This window comes from Erythrolamprus reginae, chromosome 9 (genome assembly GCF_031021105.1).
Source record: "Erythrolamprus reginae isolate rEryReg1 chromosome 9, rEryReg1.hap1, whole genome shotgun sequence".
NCBI lineage: Eukaryota > Metazoa > Chordata > Lepidosauria > Squamata > Dipsadidae > Erythrolamprus > Erythrolamprus reginae.
In genome coordinates, this window is record NC_091958.1 from 29,076,918 (window position 1) to 29,102,994 (window position 26,077).

Here is a 26,077-nt window from a genome sequence, read left to right on the forward strand (position 1 = left end):
AGTTATGCTAAACCCCCCCCCAAAAAATGTAAAAATGTAAATAAATATTGTTATTGTTTCTATCAGGATGACTAAGTGTCTTATTCAATGTGTACAGTACAGGTGAGGGCTGGGGGTTTTTATTCTGTCATTGTTTAAGTGCTTTTTACGAAAGGAAGGAAGGAGGGGTGGAAGGAGGGAGGGAGAGAAGGAGGGAGAGAAGGGAGGGATGGAAGGAGGGAGGGATGGAAGGAGGACATGAGGGCAAACCATCCAGCGTCTAATTGGACTTGAAAATCAGAAGTGGGGGAAGTGTTCTCACTAAGGACTAGCAACTTGAGAGGGCAAACCATCCAGGTTCAAATTGGACTTGAAAATCACAAGTGGGGGAGGTGTTCTCACTAAGGACTAGCAACTTGAGAGGGCAAACCATCCAGGTTCAAATTGGACTTGAAAAATCACAAGTGGGGGAGGTGTTCTCACTAAGGACTAGCAACTTGAGAGGGCGAACCATCCAGGTTCAAATTGGACTTGAAAATAACAAGTGGGGGAGGTGTTGTCACTAAGGACTAGCAACTTGAAAGGGCAAACCATCCAGGTTCAAATTGGACTTCAAAATCAGAAGTGGGGGAGGTGTTGTCACTAAGGACTAGCAACTTGAGAGGGCGAACCATCCAGGTTCAAATTGGACTTGAAAATCACAAGTGGGGGAGGTGTTCTCACTAAGGACTAGCAACTTGAGAGGGCAAACCATCCAGGTTCAAATTGGACTTGAAAATCAGAAGTGGGGGAGGTGTTGTCACTAAGGACTAGCAACTTGAGAGGGCGAACCATCCAGGTTCAAATTGGACTTGAAAATCAGAAGTGGGGGAGGTGTTGTCACTAAGGACTAGCAACTTGAGAGGGCGAACCATCCAGGTTCAAATTGGACTTGAAAATCACAAGTGGGGGAGGTGTTCTCACTAAGGACTAGCAACTTGAGAGGGCGAACCATCCAGGTTCAAATTGGACTTGAAAATCAGAAGTGGGGGAGGTGTTCTCACTAAGGACTAGCAACTTGAGAGGGCAAACCATCCAGGTTCAAATTGGACTTGAAAATCACAAGTGGGGGAGGTGTTCTCACTCAGAACTAGCAATTTGAGAGGGCGAAAAATCCATGTTCTAAGGAGGGAGGGATGGGAAGGGCGAATCGGGCGGGCGGGGGGTAGCGGCGAGGAGCCCGGAGGCGCTGGGGGGGGGGTGGCCGGCATGAAAAAAAAACCATTGCCAGCCTCCGAACTGCCGTCGCCCCACCATCTGCGCATGCGCGGCCATGGAAAACAGGACGCGCATGCGCAGATGGTCTTTTTACTTCCGCACCGCTACATCGCGAGAAATCGATTATCGCGAGGGGTCTTGGAACGGAACCCTCGCGATAATCGGGGGATCACTGTATTATTCCCGGTACTGCTTCGTGATGCTGCAATTTTTCTTCTTCCTATCACTAATATATCTGAAGATTTTATCCCCTTTCTTTACAGATTTGGTAATTTCTTCCTCTTTTGAGGCTTTAGCAGCATATATTATCATTATTATCATATATTTTGAAGAGGTAAGTAAGAAAAAAAAGTGTTTGCCCTCCCCAGCCCTTAGGAGGGGCTCCTTTTTTTGCAAAACCAGCCCATTTTTCAGCTGTTTTTGCGAAAAACAGGACACACAGAGGGTTTCGGACGCCTGCAGAGTCCTTTGGGTGGCTGGGAAGGCAAAAATGTTAGCTTTTTTGCCTTCCCCCAGCCCCAGAATCACTCTGCAGGCCTCCCAAACACTCTGCATGCCCTGTTTTTGTGAAAATGGGATGCGGGACAGAGCTGAGGGGAAGCTAAAATGGCTGTATTCAGAGTATAAGACGCACCAATATTTCCACCCTCTTTTGGGGGGGGGAGGTGTGCCTTATACTTTGAAAAATACGGTAGTTTGGTGTTTCTGAGCTAATTGAGAACTTTTCTACCCAGAGAAGTTTCCCTTTCCACAGATCAGACAATGAACTGTGGAAAGTAAAACAAAGATTCATTTTTTGTCATCAACAAACAAAAGAAGCCTGGTGACTCAGTCCAACATTTACCGACAGCATGATTTTCGGGATGGCTGGAATGACGAGGTTACAGGAAACTGGAACTAAGGCCCCAGAGAAGCAGGGTGCATCTGTCTATCTGCTCAACGTTCTTGTACAGGTAGTCCTTGACTTACAACCATTCATTCAGAAGCCATTCATAATTATGATGGTGCCAAAAGAAAGGACATATGGCCATCCCCCAGGTCACGCAATGACAATTCAGGAACTTGGTCATCCCCCTGCTCTTACAACTATAGATAGTCCTCGTAAGTACTTAGTGACCGTTCAAAGGTATGACGGCACTGAAAAAAGTATGACTATTTTTCACACTTATGACTTTTGCAGCATCCCCCATGGTCACATTTTACATTCTGATGTTTGACAAGTGTGTTCATATTTTTGATGGTTGCAGAGTCCTGGGGTCATGTGATCCCCTTTAGTGACCTTCTGACAAGCAACGTCAACTGGGAAGGTGGATTCGCTTAGCAACCACATTACTCTTTGATTGACAAATGTGGCAAGAAAAGCTGTAAAATGGGGAAAAGCCCACTTTAATAGATTTCTCACTTAACAGCTTAAATATTGGGGCTCAATTGTGGTCATAGGTCAAGGACTACCTGTACAATGAAGCTGCAACTCCCTCCATCTGTGTCCTAGAGCCTTGAGCCTCCTTCCTGCCTTGGCCTGTCTTACTCCACTTACCTCTTCCAAATACTACCTTCCCCCAAAGCACGTCCAGCCAAGGCCATGGGCAGTCTTCCTCACGCTTTCCTAAGACATGGATGCCATTTGGGATCCGTCCACAATTCTTGTGATCTCAGAAGGACCCAATCTTTCCAATCATGCAATTTGCAATTATGATGATTTTCTGAGAGAATGTTTAAATGGTGCCTACTTACAGAATGGCACATGGTTGCATGACACATTAGCTGGGTGCTCTTTTGGAAAGGCAATTTTTTTGTAGGTGGAGCAAAGCATGATGAGCCAGGGAGGAGACCCAAGGCCTGAAGGGACCCAGAAGCAAGTCCAAGGTTTTATGGGACCCTACAGGGTGGGAAGTTATGTGTGTGGGGGGGGGGGGGGGGGGGGGGCTCAGTGAGCTGATAGACCCAACAGAGCCCAATTGAGAGCAGCAACTTGGGGCCTGTACTGGGCCTTCCCAGCCTCCAGGCACCCCCGCTCAGATCAATGACGATGAATTTGCTTATCAGCCAAGACAAAGAGAGCTGTGGCTGCAGTTGTTGAGTCATGTGGACATTTTGTTTAATGAGCGCAATAACAATCATAATTCTGGGCTCAATTTTGGTCATACGTTTGAGGAGCACCTGCATTTAGCAACTTGTTTGCCTCTTACAATTTCACCAAAATTGTAGTTCTCCCCCTTTTTGGCAAGAAATTCCCTCTACTTCCAGCAAACCTAAAGTAAATACCAGATGAATATAAATGCAGGCAGAGACTTGAACCATATTGCAAAACTTTTCTACACACCTCATCTCTTTCAGAAGAATACTCAGCCAACAGTAACTCCAAGATCTTTAGAAAGTTTGTTACGTTCGCCAAACAAAAAACAACCAGCTCTCCTTTCTCAATTATGCAGAACGTAGGTAAAAGCCGTAACCAGCTTCTCAAAATTTAAAGATATTGTTGAGGAGAAATATGAGAAACCGGCTGATAAATGCAGGTGGAAATATTCAGTACAAAGAATTTGCTAGCTCTGAAATTGCTCTTTGAAGGAAAAATTAAGCCTATTTCATAGCTGAACACCACGCTGCAGCCCAAGAGATACATTATTGACGATTCTGTGCTTTTTGAAACAGATACTGTATAGCTGTTATTCAAAGAGAAGCAGAAAGAAAATTAAGCAATTGTGCATCCGGCAAAAAGCCTTTTCTCAACCACCAGATCACCACCTCATATTCTCTGCATATTAAATTTTGCTTAAATAAGAAATATTTTATGCTGCCAGGCCAGAATCCCATGCAAATTGTAGTGAGTAATTTTTGGGGGGGACAAAACAGGCAGCGTGTGCAGGGGCTACTGTCTAGTTAAAACTCTTGTTAACAAAAACCAAGTCTGAGACATCCAAAGGTTTACTTACTACATGTTTAATAATACGGTGGGGGGAATAACCAACCGAGTTGGTTGCTTTCTGGGGAGCATTTTCTATATATACAGATGTATAATGACATGTGTGACATCTTTTTTTAAAAAAAATGTGCTGTATAGGCATGGTGGAAGCAAGATTGGTTTGCGTGGCTAGAAAGAGGTATGTACAGTTAATAACATTGATGTAAACTAGATTTAGCAGCCCATTTTTTTTCTTGAAGTTGGTGTGTTTATTATTTCAGACAGTGTTTTTGCACTTTGCCCAACATTGCCTACCCCAAAAGGGAACAGCATGACCGTTACAGAGCACAGAAGATGTACACATATGTGCAGGTATGATGCCAGTACAGTATCTTTCTGCAGTCAACTATAATCTCGGCCTTTACTTTCAGTCTGGTTTCCTCAAACTCTCTCTGATCTTAACTGCTTGCCTCCCCTGCCAGCTCTCGGGAGCAAAAGCAGACTCCCATTGTATTGCAAGGGGGATTCCATGCACTGTGCGCTTCTAATATAGGCATTCAAAAACCAGGCATCCAAATATCATGGAAGCGCTGAAGCTAGCTTGGAATAAAACCGCTCAAGGCTCCGCAGTTGAAACCTAAGCATGACTCATCACCGCAGCTATTTATTGCACTTTGGTTACAAAAATGCAGAGGTAGGGATGATCTGCTTAACTAAGTTTCTCTTTTAAAAGAGAGAGAGAGAAGGAGGGAGGGCATCCTGTTTGAGGCCGCCTTCCTGCCCAATTGGAGTCTCTGTTAGGGGCCGACCTGGGAAGCCTCAGCCATCTTGCTTTGAGATCTGACAGCTCCAGCAGGATTGCCTACATCCTGTTCAGGCTCTGCTGGAAATAGGTAACTACCTGTTTACTACATTTTTATTGGGAGGTACTCATTAATGAGCCTTAACTAATGAGCTAAACAGCTGTACTAACTGCTTAATGGCTGAAACTATTCCAGCGATATTGCTGAAGAACTCCAGGTGCCATCTGCTCACTGCAATTTCCAGGCAGACAGTAAATGATCATGTCTGTCTGATCACAAAGTGCGCAAGGAAGCCAAAGTTTAAAAAAAAAAAAAAGCAAACAAACCTGCAAACCATTTTGAACCCGTGCTCTTTTTTTGCAACAAATAAACAAAATGTCAGCTCTAAAAGAACAATGGGGACTCACACAAGGATTTCCCAAACTCTCCACTCAGCTAAAAGCATAAGTACAGTATGTAAAGATCTGTTTAAGGCACATGCAGAGATACAGAACTGTTGTGTGCCCTCTCTGGGAACATCCCACATTTGGGAACACTGCTACTGGTCCCAATTTTAGTTAACCCTCCTAGAACTCCCACCCCCATCCCATCACAATTCCCAGAATGAGATGTTCCTGTCTAATAAGAGCAACAGGATAAGTTTTCATTATTATTATTATTATTAATGCTCCTTCCATACATAGGAAGATCACAGCTATTGGTCAATCTTCAAATCTTAGGGTGGAATGCGGGTTGCTGAAAGACAAACTGTAAAGCAGGAAAGAGATCACGCAATAAATACTTTTCTAAGTTCCTATGTTGTTTCACATGGGGTTATCATCTTCATTATTTCCATTAAGTTAATGTTTATGCATCTGCGCTCAATACTTAACTCCTTCATTGGATCAGTAAGGCTTTGAAATAAGGACACTTCTATGGGAAGAGCTCATCCAGAAATCTTGCCTGTCTCTGCGGCACAAAGCAGAGCAACAAATGCAGCAAAGAAAGCCCTTTTAATTCTACATCGATGCTTCCAACAGAGGGAGGACAGGGGGACCTCTTAAGGGCTCATACGTATTTTATTATGCTGGTTCCCACCGAGGAAAAGAAGCGCCCTTAACAGTCCTCCATTGTATTCACACCTGCACGACTATAAATTACACAAACAGCCTTCAGGCTCAGCATGTTTATTGATCTAAGATCAAATGAAGACTTACAGACTCAATTCTCATCAACAGCCCATCTCCTAAAAAATTATCAGTGATAGAGAGCGCTTTCTTCTCCGCCACAGCTAGACACCCGTGTGTCCTCCAGATGTTTTCAAGTCAAACCATCCTTTGCCACCAGCTACACTGGCTGGGATTGACATCTGGATTTGCCTACTAGTGCAAAGTCAAATCTAAACGTGAACTGCCATGAAATATTTTTGTCTAGACATTTCATATACCTTTCAATGTCCATCTATTTAGTTCCTATCTGGTAGTACAAACAGTTCCTGAGCCTGTCTCCTAGGAAATAAGACCCCCTCAAGTTTATTATAGATGAACATAATAACTATCCAAATGATTGCAGCAGAGCAGTAGGAAAGGCTCCAATAAATATCCCAAATCATAAAATTTAGAGGAAACATACCACTACGAAAGATTTCTAGTGGAAAACATTGGCTATTACATTTTTATTATATCTGTATAAATAGTTGGATTAGGATTAGAGAGACTTGAGTCCAAGAACCAACACGGTGGTATGGTTCAAGTATTGGACTAGAAACTAGGAGTTTCTAGTTCTAGTTCCCTGTGCACTTGATAAGGCAGAGGTCTTCAAACTTGGCAACTTTTAAGACTTGTGGACTTCAACTCCACAAACTGAAGTCCACAAGTCTTAAAGTTGCCAAGTTTGGGGACCCCTATGATAAGGAATCAAAGCTGCTGTTTAGATAAAAGAGAAAGCCATACTAAACTTACCTTGAGCCCTTAAAAATGGGTGGAGGATACAAAATCAACAGATATAGATAATTCACAATTTACAACCATAATAGAGTCTGCCCATTACGACCATAAATTGTAACAGTCATAAAAATGAGTCACCCATGTGATCAAATCGATTTTATGAATTTTTTGCATTGGTTGTAAAGTGAATGTCACAGTTGTACGGCAAATCCACTGTTTGCTGTGGAACTTTTTGACCACAAATAAGAAACAAATAATAGTTATCAGCAAAAAAACCCCAACCTTCTAAAATCCAGTCATGTGGCAGCAGGAAGCTGCAAATGGTCATAATATGCAGGCTGGTGGCTGAGCATCCAACATGTACTCACATTTGATGGTCAGAAGAAGGGGAGGGAAGGGAGAGCACAGGGGAAGGACACTGTCGGAACTTTGAAATCAGGTCACAGATATTCCCGGAAAGTCTGTCGTAACTTCAAATGGTCACTAAATGATAAATCGAGAACTACTTGCACTCCACTGTGTCAATGTATTTTTTTCATTTTTGTCTTCACAAAAACTGGATCTATTAACTTTATCTAGTGCAGTAACTGAAAACTTGGTATTTTTATTTATTAAAGAGTCTGAGCCTTTCTATTCTGATCTCTCAGCGGGTATCTCTTAAGCTTCATTGTTATTTTAGTTTCGCTACATTTCCCTGTTACTTGCCATCTTAGTCTTTCAGTTAGCTATTTATCCTGGAGAATACAACTTCAATTTTAAAGCATGCCAGAACCACACAAGCCGAATCAAGAAATAAATAAATAAATAAATAAATAAATATATATATATATGTTTTCATAGATTTATAGAAGGAAGGCAGCTAAGGTCTCGCTGTGTTCGCTCTAGAACAAGGACAAAAACACCAGCCTGAAGATGACGAGTGGGACCTCGTCGAAACGTCACCAGAAATTTCCAAATCCTACACGGGAAGAAACCCGAATATACCAAGACCATCATATATATATGCCAGCCACACAATAGTTTGAATGGCTAATAGACCTTTACATATTTTAAAAGAGCATACAGTATTATTTACAGAAAAGGGTTCTTAAAAATTAGCATTTTTACAAACATTACTTAGTAGGGCTCACAGTGATCTAATTCAGTGTTTGCATTCTTGATTCATGCCGACTTGAAATTTGTTGAACTGAAAAGGAATTAAGAACTGGGGTATTCCCTCCCCCTCTTGGCATAGAGGGCATAGTCCAAGGTTCGACAAACCCAGGCGCCTGGTCGCCAGTGGCGCCTAGAAAATGTTGTCTGGCGCCTAGAAAATGTTGCCTGCTGTACTGTATGTGTATACAGCAGTGTTTTTCAACCGGTGTGCCGCGAGGTGGCTCCTGCAAGTGGGAGCTCCAGGGCTGAGGCTTCAGCCCTGGAGCTCCCACTTGCAGAAGCCGCCCCCCGGCTATTGCCCGCCGCCGCTACCCGCACACCCCAAAATACCCCCCTGCGTGCCCTTTTCCATGGGCGCGCAGTTCCCATTCCCCTGCCTGCCTGGGGGGGGGCGGGGGCGGGGAGGCGCCGGCAGTAGAAGGCGCTGCCCCCGCCCACCCGATCCGCTCCCTCTCCTCCTCTTCCGCTGAAAGAAACGCGCGGAAGCTGCCTGCTTGAGCCTGGCGTTGCTCCACCCCGCTTCTTCCTGCTTGTCATCCTCCGTTGCCAGGAAAGCCGGGTTTGTTTTCCGTGAAAGCAGCGCGCCTTTTAACACGCTGCTTTCCTGCACCAGCGACGTTTGGCTGCCGGGGGGGCGGGGAGGAGAAAATCCTCCCCCCCCCAGGAGCAGCAAAAGCCTAAGCGGCGGGGTGCACCGTTTGCCTTCCGGCTCAGTCGCAGAGGCTTTTGCTGCTTGTGGAGGGGGGGGGGGGTTTGGCGGTGCCGATGCCAAATGCTTTCCCTCCGTGGTGGGGGGTGCAGGGCAGGCGCAGTCAGCCCCAGGAGACAAAGATGGAATGAGAGAAAGGAAAGAGAGAGAAAGGGAGGGAGAGAAAGAAAAAGTGAGAGATAGAAAGGATAGAGAGAAAGGGAATGAGAGAAAGGAAAGAGAGAGAAAGAGAGGGGGAGAAGGAAAGAGTGAGAGTTAGAAAGGATAGAGAGAAAGAGGGAATGGAAAGAGAGAGAAAGGGAGGGAGAGAAGGAAAGAGTGAGAGAGAGAAAGGATAGAGAGAAAGAGGGAATGAGAGAAAGGAAAGAGAGAGAGAGAGAGAAAATAAGAGAGAGAGCAACAGAGAGAGAAAGAACAAGAGAGAGAAAGCATGAGAGAGAGAAAGAACAAGAGAGAGAGAGAGAAAATAAGAGAACAAGAGAGAGAAAAAGATAGCAAGAGAGAGAGAAAGCAAGACAGATAGGGAGAGGAAAGGAGAGTGAGAGAAATGAGAACAAAAAGGGGAGAAAAAAGGAGAAATGATAAAATGATTGAGGCAGAGAATGAGAGGAGAGAGAAACAAAAGAGAGAGAGAGAGAGGTGATTCTTGAAGCATATGGTAAAAAGCATCCAAATAATAAGAAACCCCCCCCCCAGCCCACACCTGTTTTTGAAAAGGATAAAAGAGAAAAAAAACCCAGCCCTCAACTGGTTTTGGAAATGGTTGGAGTGTGTATACATACACACACATAAGGGGGGGAGAGAGACAGGGATGGAAAAAGAGGAGAAGTGAGAGGGAGAAGGAATGAGGGAAAAAGGGAGGAAGAGAGAGAAATGAGAAACATGAGAGAGAAAAGGGGGAAAGACAGGAGAAGTACCCATAAATGAGACAGTGGTATAAATTTCAGGAGGGATGATTGATGATTGACTGTATTTATAAGGGGATGTTACATGGGATTGTATATATGAGGGGGTTATTTATGTATGTATGTATGTATGTATGTATGTATGTATGTATGTATGTATGTATTTATTATTTATTTATTTATTTATTTATTTATTAGATTTGTGTCATTTTGGTTGGTGGTGTGCCCCAGGATTTTGTAAATATAAAAAGTGTGCCGCGGCTCAAAAAAGGTTGAAAATCACTGGTATACAGTATATTTTTCCCGCCTTGTGTTTACGCCCAGAAATGGTACATCTTGGCTTCCGTAGCTCCGCCCATCAACCTCGGAGCGAGCTGCTTTCCCAGCGTCCCCTGCGCTTGCGTGCGTCTCTCCCTCCCCCCCTTGCCTCCATTCCGCCTCCTACTCGAACCCCTTCACTCCCCCCCACCGCACACAGACGCTCCGATCTTGGCCGCTCACCCGCCTTCGGAGAGAAGCGGAAGCCCCTCCCCTCCCGGCGTGAGGTTTTGTTCATTCCTCCTCCGGCCGCGTGCGCGGTGACTTCCGACCAGTAACCCCTCCTCCCCCCTCCCCCCCTCCCCCGCGTCCCCGGCCCGGTCTCCCTTTCCTTCTTCTCTGTTTCGGTTTCTGACTAACGGTCTCCCCTCGGATCCCGACGGGAGTACAGCAGAGCCGGCTCGGCGGAGCCAGGCCTGCGCCGGGGGGGAGGGGGTGAAAGCGATGTCAGGTGGAGACTCGGCAAAAAACCAAGTTTGCTTAAAAAAAATTCTGGCTCCTAAATTTTTTGGCTGGCTCCTAGATTCTGAACAACTTTGTCGACCCCTGGCATAGTCCAGGTATTCCTAATTGTGTGCTAGGAAAGAGGCTTAAGGAACCAGGTGGCCTCTTCTATGGTTGGATGCAGGGAAAGAGGCTGTCTCTTAAGCCTTGCTGCTTTTCCTCATACATAACCTGAACTGCAGACTAAAGAAAGCTCCGCAAACTCTGTTATTATTCAAACAGTGGCTTCAACCTTTGCCTGTTTTGCCTGCAAGACTAAAGCTTAATTTAATCTACAGCTGTTTCCCAAATACTACAAACAAAACTGATCACAGCATGAGGAACAAGACCAGAGGCCATAAAAATTGAACTATTTAGGCAGTGCCTTCCTTATCCATCAGAATTGGAGGATGCCAACGCACCTCCTAACTTTTGGAGGAGAAAAAGCAGAAGATGATGAACTATGGGCTGAGATTAGAAGCAGCAGAATCTGGGCATAAAGTGTGCTGCATATGTGAGACTGAATCCTATCTGTACAAAAATAAGTACTGTATCCAGGCAAGTAAGAAATCAAAGTCATCTTTTATGCTCTTATCCAAACTATCCCACCAACTTAAGACCATCTAAATGGATCGTTCCTTCCTGCATGGGGATAATGGAGGTTTTCAAAATCATGGAAAATGTTTTAATATCTTAACGCATAACAATTAAAAATATGGGGGCATGGAAAATGACAAGAACAGGTAAACATAACTACCGGTATATAAATATGTAGTGACAATTTTCATTTAATAAGATTAATTACTTCCAGGTAATTTCTAAATTCAATAAAAGTTACTGACTAATGAAGAAAATATGAAAACTATTATATAATAAACTTTTTTAAAAGATACAAGGCAATATATTATCAAAACAGTCTTAACATGTAACTTGAGTCATTCTGGGAAAAACAAGTAGGAAATTTTAAAACAAAGGTCTTACATAGGTTTCAAAAATCATAAATCCACAACAAAATAAGTAGTCATTCTCTATGTTTGATGGTTTGAAGACTTAGAATAGACCTGCTGTCTCTAAAAGCCACCCAGAAGCTTCAACTGGTCCAGAAGGTGGCAGATTCACAAGCCGCACTGGATGAGGTGCAATACAAGGTGTTGTCTCTTGCCTACAAAGCACATGGCCTGGTTCCTGAAAGGACTAACATCTTCAATAGTACATACCAGGGGTCTCTAACCTTGGCAACTTTAAGACTTGTGGACTTCAACTCCCAGAGTTCTTCAGACAGCAATCCTGCAGAACTAGTGTGCTTCAGGTTCCTTCAGTCACACTGTGTCATCTATTCTATTGGGACCCCAGAAGTGCCCTTTCTCTAAAGTGCCTTCCCTCTGGAATAAGATCGCCACCCCACCCCAAATCCAGGTGGCTCTCACTCTGCATATTGATCAAATGAGCTGTGAAGATGTGACCCTTCACCCGACTCTTTGAGAAAGAAAAGAGACTGTTTACTTCCTCATGCTTGCCATCTTTTATTGAATTTATTGGTAATTTTTCATATCTGATTGTTGTGAGTCATATACTTGTTCAGTTCATGTAGCATACAATATACAACAACAATAAAGTATTATTGTTGAATAAATGAGCTATAATTCAATTATTAACCTACTGCCAAACTGCCAATTATTTCAGAGGATTTGCTTTAGGCAGAGCTCAATCTGGATCCAACCTTCTGGGTGGAAATGAAACAAATCTATTTTACTTTAATATCTGATGTTTATATAATATAATGAGATAAGAGCATTTAAACTTTTTTCAGATTTTTTCATAATCCTTTCTTGAGCACATTGTAATAACCAAATGACAGGGAACTGACTCAAAGCAGGGGGGTTAGATTAGAAGACCTCCACAGTCCCTTCCAACTTTGTTATTCTGTATACCTTTCTCATGCAAAGATTGCTACTGATCCCTATTTAACAGCAAGAGCCTTTAGGAATTGTTGTCCAAGATATCTGGCCATTGCAATTTACAGACAGCTGGATTACATGTTACAGAATGCTGGAAAGACCAACATCAGAACAAACGCTCTTGCATTCTGCAGGGCTTCAGCTATAGAATGAAGTCTCTCTCTTCAGCTCATAAAACTGTTGTTACCTGTTAACATTTCCTAGGTGAGGCACATTTCATATTAAATCCTAATAAGAAACACTTTGAAGGACTGAACTTGTTAAAGGTAACATCTACTCTGAGATCTTGGAAACAGCGGTGGGGAAACCCCGAAGATCGGGGTTTCCCCGCCGCCCACGCAAAGGGGAAACCCCGATTCGGCTCCTCGCTGCTACCGCGCTGCCGAGCAGATCAGCTGCTGGGCGGCCGAAGGAACCTTCCCTGGGTCTTCCTCGCTGATGCCCCCGCTCGCCCGCCCGCCGCCCGCCAGCAAGAGGGGGAGAGATAGAGAAAGAGAGAGAAGGAAAGAAAGAGATGAGAGAGGGAGGAAGAGAGTGTGAGAGAGGAAGAAGCAAGAGAGAGAAAGAGAGAGAGAAAGAAAGATGAGAAAGGAAGGAAGAGAGTGACGTCATCGGGTGGGAAAAATCGCGATATAGCGTTTCGCGAAGAACGAGATCGCGAAAATCGAGGGATCACTGTATTCAGTACGTCTTCGCTGAAAAAACTCAAGCGGTTTATTAGCATGATTGGAGTGTTTAAGTGACATGTATTTGGCTTCAGATTGTCCACTGCCAACATTTTTAGACACAGTCTTTCCTTGTCTCCCACCATAGTCACAGTGAAGCCAAGCGCAATGTATACTTTGTCCTATTTTATCTTCTTAGCCTTCAGGAGACTTACGTTTGTCTCATTATCTCCGTCTCTCTCCTCCTCTCTAAGGGTTTGCTATCTGCACTTCATATCTCCTGTTGTGCGCTGTGTGCTATGGTTCGGTGCAAAAAACCCCTACTCCCTGTGGCAAAATAAAGCATGTTCCCTGGAGTCATGCGCCCTCCTGCTCTTGCTTCACACCCCCCCTGGGGGACCTGCCCCACTATTTGAGAAGCACTGGTCTAACTGGATGGTTGGGTCTTTCTCCAAGTATTAAGAACACCCACTAATTCTGCTTCATCAAAATCCATTTGATGCTACCACTTTGTTATCTTAAAACTTAGTTTCTGATAATAAAGCCAGCACGAATATCCATAGAATATGGAAGTCCATGGATGGTGCAATCAAAGTTCAGCCACTTGCTTGTTTGTGCACAATGCACACAAAAGTTAGGCAGAGGTTTGACTACATTGAGAGGGCATCATCTTGTTTCCCCCACACATACACATATAACTTACAGACACATCTCTCTTTATCAGGGGTGTCAAACCCATAGCCCACAGGCCGGATGTGTCACATACTGGCCACGCCCATCCCTAGTTTAACAAAGGGGGGGAAAGTTGTGATAAATCATCCACTGACATGTCAACCTGTCAACGCATGTTTGACATTCCTGCTGTATATGCTATACGGAGAGAAGGGAGGAAGCATCCTCAAAAGATCTCCAGGAATCAATCACAGAAAACTGCAAGACAACCAATCCAGTATTCCAACGGCACATGCAAATTTTGTTACTGATTTTAACTCTAGAAGAACAAGCTTGCCAGCTACTACAATATTCTAGAATACAAAGTACAGCGGATGGGGCATTTCATAAAGAATTCCAGGTGACAAAAAGAGTTACACAACTGTATCTTTTAAGTAGTAGAGCCGTGATGGCAAACCTACGGCACGTGTGCCACAAGTGGCACACAGAGCCATATCTGAGGGCACGCAAGACATTGCCCTATGTCAGCTCCAGCGTGTATGTGTATGCTGGCCAGCTGATTTCCGGCCTTCTGGAGGGTGGGGGAGGCCATTTTTGCCCTCCCCAGACTTCAGAAAAGCCTTCGGAGCCTGTGGATGGCGAAAAATTCACCCAATGGGCCTATCGGAAGTTTGAAGATGTCGTTGGGCTGTTTTTCACCCTCCTGAGGCTGCTGAGGATTTCCTGAAACCTGGGGAATATAAAAAATGGCCCAATGGGCCTATCGGAAGTCCGGAGGCTTCAGTGATCCCTATATGCATGTACAGAGAGGCAGCGCCAGGGGGAGGGCTGTGTGCGCCCACATGGGGGAGGGCATTGCATTATGGAGGTGGGCACACACATGTGCACACTCTTTTGGCACCCGAGCAAAAAATAGTTCGCCATCACTGTATGAAGACATTTCCTGAAATTCAGTGCAATCAGTTTATTGAACCATTCAAGTCCCTTCTAAACTTTCTTTCTGACAATAAGAAAACAAAAGAACCAATTCCAAAACTCAAGAGATATCTTAAGCTGACAAATCTGTGCTCATGTTTTACATGGAAGTATCATATCTAGAAAACTCATTGCAAAACCAGAATTCCTCAAGAAATCACTGGTGCTATAAAATATTTAGGCAGCCACAGCATCCACCTCTCTTATTATCACAGAATCCTAGGTACCTTGGAGGTCTTCTAGTCCAACCCTCTGCTCAAGGAAGGAGACACCATTACTCTCTTATGTCATCCCTCATTTGCGATGATCTTCTGCAATATTCTTCCTTATATTATGTAGGTATTAAGAATGCAGTTATATAATAGTACATCTAAAATCTAATATTGTTCTTTTGAAATAACTCTACAAATTGTAAACTAAAAATCTAAAGCAACATCCACAATCTAAAAAAACCCCGCACAATCCACTGGCTCTTATCACCATCATTCACACTGAAAATAAATATTATATTTCACTACAAGTTCACAAAGATCTACCCTTTGAATCAACAGGAAAACAATCTAGAACTCAGAATACAATTCATCCCAATGCAGGATGGAACTGACATAATAGGTGTAAGTTACACATGTCTTACACAGGAGGAAAAATAGTTTTCCCAGCTGCTCTCCGCAAGCACCAAGAGCAAGGGTAACGGAAACACCAACTGAGCCTTAGGTTGCAACTTTTGGGGATCATTTGGAAGTCTAAGACAAAACTGTGGGTGTTCAAATAATGACTTCCATCACATTTCTGACAATATATAAAAGAGCTCCCACACTATGTGTGACCAATCACAAAACCACCATTTACCAAGCGGTAAACTAGTGAGGTTGCCTTCCCTCATCTTTCTAGCCTTCTGAGATGCTCTCTACCAAACCCGCTCTACCACTGGCCACCCTTCCAAATGATACAATAAAGCACAACTTAGCTATACTTCCTAAAGACATTTTGAGGCCCACTTGAGGCATTTTCAAAATAGAGGTATGAGGGAGGCTGGTGTTTTATGGGAAATCTCTTTAAATGTCTCTCTGCTTTAAATTAGAAAATCCAGCAGCTATATTAAAGTCTAGGAAGTTAGGCAGTTTGGTGGATACCAAGGGAGCTAGTTGTCTGCAAGCGCACAGATATTCACACTGATTTCCTCAGTCAATTCCTTCAACATCACTTTTGCTTCCTTTATCTTAGTTCATCGAGAAAATGAAGCATTTCCCGATTTCAGAAATCCCCTGTGGTTTTCATTTTCAGGGTTTTAGAATGAAAAAAAAAATCTGGAGGAATCTGGTCACACCTTTTCTGACTAACAAATTTGACTAAAAGGTGCCAAGCTTTTGTAATAAGCCTTTTAATAAAATGTGGTTAAAAAAAGGCTTCCAGACTCCCTTTTTTTGGCCACTGTAGACTAGAACAGTGTTTCCCAACCTTGGCAACTTGAAGAGATCCGGACTTCAACTCCCAGAATTCTGGGAGTTGAAATCCTCATGTCTTCAAGTTGCCAAGATTGGGAAACACTGGACTAGAACACTTTCCCACAATAGCAATGAAAAGAACCCAAAGTAGCCAGTGCAGATAAAAGTTGTCAACATACTAATGTAACTGATAATACTGGACACTTTTCTAATAGAACAGATAGAAAGCAATTCCACATCCACAATCTAGAAATAATTGGCCTAGTTTACATTAAGTTCAAAACCTGTTTGTAAGCCTTATTTTTCTTCCTAGGAGGATTATCTATGTTATAATTTAAAGGAGAACTAAATTAAGTGGTCCTATGTGCTGACCAGGTCTTGTCAATACCTTACAACAGTGATGGCGAACCTATGGCATGGGTGCCACAGGTGATACGTGGAGCCATATCTGCTGGCATGCAAACTGTTGCTCTAGCTCAGTTCAAACGTGATTTTTGGCTCACACAGAGGCTCTAGGAGGGCGTTTTTGGCTTCCAGAGAGCCTCCGGAAACCTTTGGAGCCTGGAGAGGGCAAAACATGAGCCTATTGGATTTACCAGAAGTTGGGAAAGAGGCCATTTCCGGCTTCCAGAAGGCCTTCAGGGGGTGAGAGAAGCTGTTTTTTGTTCTCCCCAGGAATTGAATTATGGGTGTGGGCACTTGCGCATGTGCAATAGCACAAACCCATGCTCTTTCGGCACTCGAGGAGAAAAAAGGTTCGCCATCATTGCCTTACAAGAAGAACCATCTTACCTGAACTTACAATTTTGTGAATGAGATCCCTGATAGTAAACCCAATGAAACAAAGACAATTTTCTCCTGCTTAACCAAACTCAGGATTCTATGTGATCAGGTAGTGTCTTTTTTAAGCAGAACATGGTTTCTTGCCCCACAGAATGTCTTGACATCTTTCAAAAAAATTAGGACAGACTGGGTGGAAAAGTAAACCTCCATACCTCCTGAGTTAAACATGTCTTCCCATTCTTACACTCAGTCAAAAAGGATCAATTACAATCTTTTCACTGAGACATTTTCCAATCTTGGTATTATTATTAAAAGAACCATCTTACTGACCTCACCCCACCCAAAGTTTTGAAGTTATTCAAATATTTGAGGGAGGAAAAAAAACAACAAATAAAGACAGCACCAAAGTAAATTTCATCTTTCTCAAAACCTATCAAGCTTGGCTAGTTTGTGCTCTTAATCTAAAGCTCATTCTTTGCTTGCCCATTTCACAAATTGCCATACTTCGCATCCTTATGAATGAACACTTTAAGAATAAAAATCTGAAGTCATTTCTATTCAGAACTCAAAAAGGTTGAACTTTAGCGGCAATCATTTCTTACAGCATCACAAAACATCCAAATAATAACCCTTTCAATTTAATCTGTGTGGCAAGACATATATTTATTCATGTTCCTTTAAAACTATAAAAATATAAAAATATAAAACTATATTGTCTATTTGTCTAACCAAAATTAAAAAGGAATCTAGTCAGTAAAGGATAAACAAGCAGATGATACACCACTAAAAACTGGAAAATCTGACACTCCAAATAACCTTTATAAACTCCAACTTTTTCTTCTATTTTATTTGGCAGTGGGATAATGGGTCTTTTTAACATTTAATTCACCAGGGAGTTGAGAACCAATCTTCCTCCATACTGTCACTTGAATGAACTTCCAAAAGTTCTAATGAAAAATCCACAAGTGTTTCTGGGGCCAGCTGCGCCCACCTGATTTTGTCAGCATCAATTCTTTGGGAGAAAAAAACTTACACCATCAAAGAGGAAACTCCTCTGGCTTTTAGGCAAGCTTCTTTCCTAGGATCCCCTGAAGTCCACCTCACCCCAGCCCAGCCCAAAAAACTCACAAGTGAGATGCCGGGTCTACCACCTAGATCTACCCAAAGGAGGCCCTGAGCAGCACTGGAAGGCAAGGGAGGGAACCCCTATACAGAAGTGGGGCTGCACCCTAAAATCCACAGCAGGTTCGAAAAAGACGTGATCAGGATCTCTGTTGTGCCCCCCCACCCCCACCCTAGGGCCAGCTCTACCCACCCTCTGCATCCTGATGTATCAGCCAGCAAGGATACCCAAGTCCAATTTAATGTAATTTAATTCATTTGACTTGTATGCCACCCCATCCCAAAAGGACTGAGGGCAACTTACAACAGTAAACGGTCCATACAATAAAGAAAGTCAAATACTAGTAAAAGGAAAGTTAAAACCCATAATAAATCCTACTGAGCTATCCAATCAAATCCACATACATACAGAATCAGTTACAGAGGGACCCCAACAAGACCGACAGACTTCAGAGGAGAATCAGAACTGCAGAAAAACCTGCCTTCCTTTGAGGACCTGTATACTGTCAAAAAGAGGCTGTGAAAATATTGACTGACCCCTCGCATCCTGGACATCAACTGTTTCAACTCCTACCCTCAAATGTCGCTACAGAGCACTGCACACTCCTACCCTCAAATGTCGCTACAGAGCACTGGACAACTAGACAGAAGAAGTTTTTTCCTGTACGCCATCACTCTGCTAAACAAATAATTCACTCAACACTGTCAAACCTTTTACTAAATCTGCACTTCTATTTCTACTAGTTTTTTCTCATCATTTCTATCATCCTTTTCCTCCCACTTGACTGTATGACTGTAACTTGCTACTTGCATCCTAAGATTTTTTAAATATTGTTTCACAATTGCTTATTTGACCCCTATGACAATCATTAAGTGCTTTTTACCTCATGATTCTTGACAAAAGTGACTTTTCTTTTATGTACACTGAAAGCAGATGCATCAAAGACAAATTCCTTGTGTGTGCAATCACACTTGGCCAATAAAGAATTCTATTCTATTTCTATTCTATTCTAATGCACGGCCATGACGCCTTAAGGTGGGTCTTCCATTGGCAACTTGAAGCCTGGTGGACTACAATTCCCAGAATCCCCCAGCCAGGTGGCTAGGGGATTCTGGGAGTTGTAGTCCGCCAGGCTTAAGTTGCCAAGGTTGGAAACCTCTAGCCTAAGGAACGCCCGCTGAGGTCCCGCCAAGCCTAAGTCAGCCTAGCGAGGCCCCATCATCCACGGCCGCCTCGGGAAGACCTGGCCAGCCGTGGTGGTCGCTCCTTCTCCCTCCCCCTTCCCGGGGGTCCCGTGCCGCCCGCTGACCTCGCGCACGTCCTGCAGGCACTCGAGGACAGCCAGGTTGTTGGCCCAGCTGTGCTTGGGGCAGACGCGCATCACGTCCTCGCGGCACACCGGCTCTTCCGCCAGCTTCCAGCCCCCGCCGCCGCCGCCGCCGGTAGAGGAGCCAACGCGGGACGCCCGCCCGCCGCCCACGGCCGGCCCGAGCTGAGGCGCTTGTTGCTGCTGCTGCCCGCCTTGCTGCTGTCCCGGAGGCGGGAAGGCGGCGGCGGCGGCCCCGGCCGGCTGAGCCAGCGCCGGCCCGAGGGTCACGAGGCAAAGGAGGAGCAGAGGGCCCGGGCCGCGGCGGCCCCGGGCCCCGACACGTCCGCACGGCGCCATCTTGGATGCGACTCCTTGCGCTCGGGCCGCCCCGCCCACCACGGCAACGCGAAAACACGCCCATCGCGTACTTGCGCGCGCGACGCCACAGGCCGAAGGCGGGCGTTAAGGGCGGGGCCGCGACTCGCCCCAGTCGCCCCGGCAACCGCCGGGCCTGCTGAGAAGTTGCCCCCGGCTCGCGCCTGCCGCTTCCGGTGATAGGCAACAATGAGAACCAAAAAAAAATGCACGCGAACCGAATCCCGGATCATCCGTGCGACAGCAAGAGTCGGTTGCATTCGCTAGCTCTCTGGACTTACACGGGTTTGCATCAAGTCTTCCTTTCAGCAGGGTTGATTGAATTGGTTGCATTTAGCCACAGCACTTAGCTTTATATACCGGTTTTATAACCCTCGCTGAGCGGTTTACAATTAGGGTCAGCCTCTTGTCCCCAACAATCTAGATCCTCATTTGACTCACCTCGGAAGGGTTTATAAAATCTATAGTGTATAGAGCAGTTTATAGAGTTGGCCTCTTGCCTGCAATAATCTGGATGCTCATTTGATCCACCTCGGAAGGATGTAAGGCTGAATCAACATTAAACTGGTCAGGGTCAAACTCCTGGCAGTGGGCAGAGTCGGCCTGCAATACTGCATAGAAAGAAAGAAGGAAGGAAGGAAGAAAGGTGGGGGTGTCAGCTTTTCTGCCTGTGAATTTGTCTTATTTGAGAAACATAAGGCACCCCCTGAAAATAAGACGGAGCACAACTTTTGGAGCAAAAATTAATATAAGACAGTGTCTTATTTTCAGGGAAACATGGTAGCTGAAGCAGCCTGCAGTGCTCCTCTCTAACCACTGCGCCACCCCGGCACTTTATACATATTCAACCTAAGGGGGGGGGGACAAAACACACGGGGGCTGTTTCAGAATGAAGTGCATTGCACGTTGATCGCTTTGTATCGTGGATAGTTTATTTATTTTATTTGTCAAACATGTACAAGATAGCAGATATAGATATAAACATAAGCAAAGTAGATACAAATTAGGACAATAGGATAGTAAGACAGTGATGGTAGGCGCAATGGCCTTAGAGACATCTTAGTAACTGGGAGAGGTCACCTGTAGACAGTCTAGGGTTAAAAGTTTGGGGAAGACATCAGGTAGTGCATTCGAGGTGTTTATCACTCTGCTGCTGAAGTATTTCCTGCAATTGAGTTTGAATCCATTGTATGCTCCTGTATTGTTGGGGGTTGAAACTTGTGGCAGATAATTTTATGAACTACATTTAGATCAGATCGAAGGCGGCATAGGTCTAAGCCAATGATGGCGAACCTAAGGCACGGGTGCCACAGGTGGCACGTGGAGCCATATCTGCTGGCATGCAAGCTGTTGCACTAGCTCAACTCCAACATGCATGTTTGTGCTGGTCAGCTGATTTTTGGCTCGCACAGAGGCTTTGGGAGGGCATTTTTGGCTTCCAGAGAGCCTCTGGGGGGATGGGGGAGAATGTTTTTATACTTCTCCAGTTCCAGAGAAGCCTTTGGAGCCTGGGGAGGGCAAAACACGAGCCTACTGGGCACACCAGAAGTTGGGAAACAGGCCGTTTCCAGACTCCAGAGGGCCTCCGGGGGGGCGAGAGAAGCTGCTTTCGACCTCCCCAGGCATTGAATTATGGGTGTGGGCATTCACACACACACGATACATGTCCGCCCCTGCTCTTTCGGTACCCAAAGGAAAAAAGTTTTGTCATCACTGGTCTAAGCTATCTAAGCCCCAAATTTCAAGTCTGGGGGAATGAGGTATTCGGCTGCAAGCAGAGGAGTGGAATACTCTTCTTGTAAAATATTTCTGGACTCTTGATTGTATTAATATCCAAAATGCAATTAAACTTCTAGGCTACCAAATTGGAACCTGCACACACACACACACATACAGACACCCTGTAGCTTTGTCCTGGTTTGCAAAGTCAGCCAAGTTGGACTCCTTTTTAAAAAAAAAATATTTTTTATTATTTTCAAAAAAGGACAGACAAAGACATACAACATTGAACATTTAAGGAGCTGCCATTGCTCCGCTTATCGTAGAAGTCTAACTAATACAGAATATAAAAAACTCTAACTATTACCAGATCTATGCAGAAGTACCACACTTGTGAATTACATTATTATTGAATTTAATTCTATGTTTTTAACATTAAACTTATTAATTAAATTTCTTTGTATTTTAAAAAGTAATATACTTGTGTGTGTGTATATATATATATATGTATATACAGTATATATATATATATATGTAGATTGTTCTGAGTTCGGGTTTTGCCCTGTGTAATGTTTTGCATGTCTATGCGACGTTTCGGCGAAATCACATTCACCATCTTCAGGCTGTAGTTCCAATCTTTGTGTTATTGTAAATGGACAAAATAACACAAATAACACAAAGATTGGAACTACAGCCTGAAGATGGTGAATGTGATTTCGCCGAAACGTCGCATAGACATGCAAAACATTACACAGGGCAAAACCCGAACTCAGAACAATCTACATACATATACCCGTGAAAATTTACGAAAACAAATATATATATATATACATACATACATACAGTGGTACCTCAAGATACGAACCCCTCGTCTTACGAACAACTCGTGATACGAACCCGAGGTTCAGCAAAATTTTGCCTCTTCTTACGAACTTTTTTCGAGTTACGAACCTGCGTTCGGAGACAGCTGGGAAGCCGCGCGGCTGTTTTAAAAGGTAACAGCCGGGCGGCGGGGCTTCCCAGAAGCCTCCCGAACGCCGGTTCGTAACTCGAACAAAGTTCGTAAGAAGAGGCAAAATTTGGCTGAACCCCGGCTTCGGTTCGGGAGGTTCCTGGGAAGCCCCCCAGGCCGGCTGCGACCTTTTAAAACACCCGCGCCGCTTCGCGGCTGTCTCGTGAAGCCGAACACGGAAATTCGGCTTTAGCGTTCGGCTTCGGGAGACAGCTACGAAGCGACGCGGGTGTTTTAAAAGGTCGCAGCCGGCCTGGGGGGCTTGCCAGCACCCCCCCGAACCCCGAACCCGGAAGTTTGGCAAAAGTTCGGGGTTCGGGGGGGTGCTGACAAGCCCCCCAGGGCGGCTGCGACCTTTTAAAACACCCGCGCCGCTTCGCAACTGTCTCCTGAAGCCGAACGGCAAAGCCGAACTTCCGCGTTCGGCTTCAGGAGACAGCTGCGAAGTGGCGCGGGTGTTTTAAAAGGTCGCAGCCGCCCTGGGGGGCTTGCCAGCACCCCCCCGAACCCCGAACTTTTGCCAAACTTCCGGGTTCGGGGTTCGGGGTGGTGCTGGCAAGCCCCCCAGGCCGGCTGCGACCTTTTAAAACACCCGCGCCGCTTCGCAGCTGTCTCCTGAAGCCGAACGGCAAAGCCGAACTTCCGCGTTCGGCTTCAGGAGACAGCTGCGAAGTGGCGCGGGTGTTTTAAAAGGTCGCAGCCGCCCTGGGGGGCTTGCCAGCACCCCCCCGAACCCCGAACTTTTGCCAAACTTCCGGGTTCGGGGGGGTGCTGGCAAGCCCCCCAGGCCGGCTGCGACCTTTTAAAACACCCGCGCCGCTTCGCAGCTGTCTCCTGAAGCCGAACGCGGAAGTTCGGCTTTGCCGTTCGGCTTCAAGAGACAGCTGCGAAGCGGCGCGGCTCTTTTAAAAGGTCGCAGCCGGCCTGGGGGGCTTGCCAGCACCCCCCCCGAACCCGGGTTTGGGGTTCGGGGGGGTGCTGGCAAGCCCCCCAGGCCGGCTGCGACCTTTTAAAACACCCGCGCCGCTTCGTAGCTGTCTCCCAAAGCCGAACGCGGAAGTTCGGCTTTAGCGTTCGGCTTCAGGAGACAGCTACGAAGCGGCGCGGGTGTTTTAAAAGGTCGCAGCCGGCCTGGGGGGCTTGCCAGCACCCCCCCGAACCCCAAACTTTTGCCAAACTTCGGGGTTCGGGGGGGTGCTGGCAAGCCCCCCAGGCCGGCTGCGACCTTTTAAAACACCCGCGCCGCTTCCCATCTGTCTCCTGAAGCCGAACACGGAAGTTCGGCTTTGCCGTTCGGCTTCAGGAGACAGATGGGAAGCGGCGCGGGTGTTTTAAAAGGTCGCAGCCGGCCTGGGGGGCTTGCAAGGGTTCGGGGGGGTGCTGGCAGGCCCCCCAGGCCGGCTGCGACCTTTTAAAAGAGCCGCGCCGCTTCGCAGCTGTCTCCTGAAGCTGAACGGCAAAGCCGAACTTCCGCGTTCGGCTTCAGGAGACAGCTGCGAAGTGGCGCGGGTATTTTAAAAGGTCGCAGCCGGCCTGGGGGGCTTGCCAGCACCCCCCCGAACCCGGGTTCAGGGTTTGGGGGGTTCTGGCAAGCCCCCCAGGCCGGCTGCGACCTTTTAAAACACCCGCGCCGCTTCCCATCTGTCTCCTGAAGCCGAACACGGAAGTTCGGCTTGGCCGTTCGGCTTCAGGAGACAGATGGGAAGCGGCGCGGGTGTTTTAAAAGGTCGCAGCCGGCCTGGGGGGCTTGCCAGAACCCCCCGAACCCTGAACCCGGGTTCAGGGGGGTGCTGGCAAGCCCCCCAGGCCGGCTGCGACCTTTTAAAACACCCGCGCCGCTTCGCAGCTGTCTCCTGAAGCCGAACGGCAAAGCCGAACTTCCGCGTTCGGCTTCAGGAGACAGCTGCGAAGCGGCGCGGGTGTTTTAAAAGGTTGCAGCCGCCCTGGGGGGCTTGCCAGCACTTTCCGGCTGTTGCCGGAAAGCCATTTTTTTGCGGGGGGTTTTTTGATTGCACGGATTAATTGACTTTACATTGTTTCCTATGGGAAACAATGTTTCGTCTTACAAACTTTTCGTCTTACGAACCTCCTCCTTGCACCAATTAAGTTCGTATCATGAGGTATTACTGTATATATATATATATATATAAAGAGAAATAAACAAATTATTAGTAATACAAAAAGAAGATAAAATAAGCACTTCTAAGTTAGTTATAATATAAACTATTTAATTCTATCTTATAATTCTTCAAATAGTCATTTATTCTTATATATTTAATTTTTTTAAAAAAATATTTTTTATTGATTTTTAACAATTTAACATCACACAACATAAAACAGTGCGTAGTGAATTGTGCCCACCACCCTGACATACACACATTCCCCACCACCAAATTGGGGGTATTTCTTGTATAGTCCACTTAACCCAAGAGCAATATATCTGTTTACCATTACCTTATATATTTAATTTTTAATACTATTTTTAACATTCTACCAATCATAACTTTATCCCATATTTTGTAAAATTCTGTTTCGGTTTGGTTGTTCAAACGTTTAGTCATCATGTCTAATTCTGCACATTCTATAATTTTTTTGAATACCTCAGTATCTTTCGGTATTGTCTTTTCTTTCCATTTCTGTTTACCTAATTTACCTATTGTCAATATTTGATTATATGTCTCAAGCATGTTTGAAAAAAGTATTTCTAGTTCTAATTTATAAAATTCAGCTGCTATTGCATCTGGACCAGTCGCTTTATTATTTTTTTGATTCTTTATAGATTGTTTTAATTCTATATCTGTAATAGGTCTATTTAATCTTTGCTGTTGTGTTTCGGTTAAAACTGGAAGTTCTATTTTTTCCAAATATTTAAAAATTGAATCCTCACTTATCTCTTCTTTCTTATATAATTGTCTATAAAATTCCAATACTATTTCCTTTTTATCTTCCATTCTATATTTTATTGTACCTTTTGAATCTATCAAATTTTTTATAATTTTATTTTCTCTCTCTTTTCTTAATTTGTATGCCAACCATCTTCCAGGTTTATTCGCATGTTCAAAATGTTCTTGTTTCGCTCTCTTTATCTTTTCTACAATTGGTTCTTGTTCTATTAATCTCAGTTTATGTCTTATTAATTCTCTCTGATTTTTTAATTTGTCGTCCTTGTCCTCTTTTTGCATTAAAATTTCTAATTTTCTTAATTCTTCTACTAATGTTCCATGATATTTTTTCTTCTCTTTATTTTTTTTTGCTATAAATGATATTGTTAGTCCGCGTATGTATGCTTTAGTTGTATCCCATAAATTTTGAGGAGTAGTATCAGTATTTTTATTTATTTTTTTAAAAATCTCTAGTTCTTTCTCTATCCATTTCTTATATTCTGGATTTTTTATTATACAGTGGTACCTCAAGATACGAACCCCTCGTCTTACGAACAACTCGTGATACGAACCCGGGGTTCAGAAAAATTTTGCCTCTTCTTACGAACTTTTTTCGAGTTACGAACCGGCGTTCGGAGACTGCTGGGAAGCCGCGCGGCTGTTTTAAAAGGTGACAGCCGGGCGGCGGGGCTTCCCAGCAGCCTCCCGAACGCCGGTTCGTAA

General features: G+C 44.8%; 1 protein-coding gene across 1 annotated transcript in view; it reads right to left on the minus strand.

Annotated features, from left to right (window-relative positions):
- The window catches only part of GLG1 (golgi glycoprotein 1), a 126,475-nt gene extending 106,752 nt beyond the window's left edge, over window positions 1-19,723 (minus strand). The window contains exon 1 of the mRNA XM_070760682.1: window positions 19,367-19,723. Coding sequence (XP_070616783.1) covers window positions 19,367-19,723 — 357 coding nt within the window. The remainder of the gene's footprint in view (window positions 1-19,366) is intronic.
- Window positions 19,724-26,077: the final 6,354 nt, after the last annotated feature.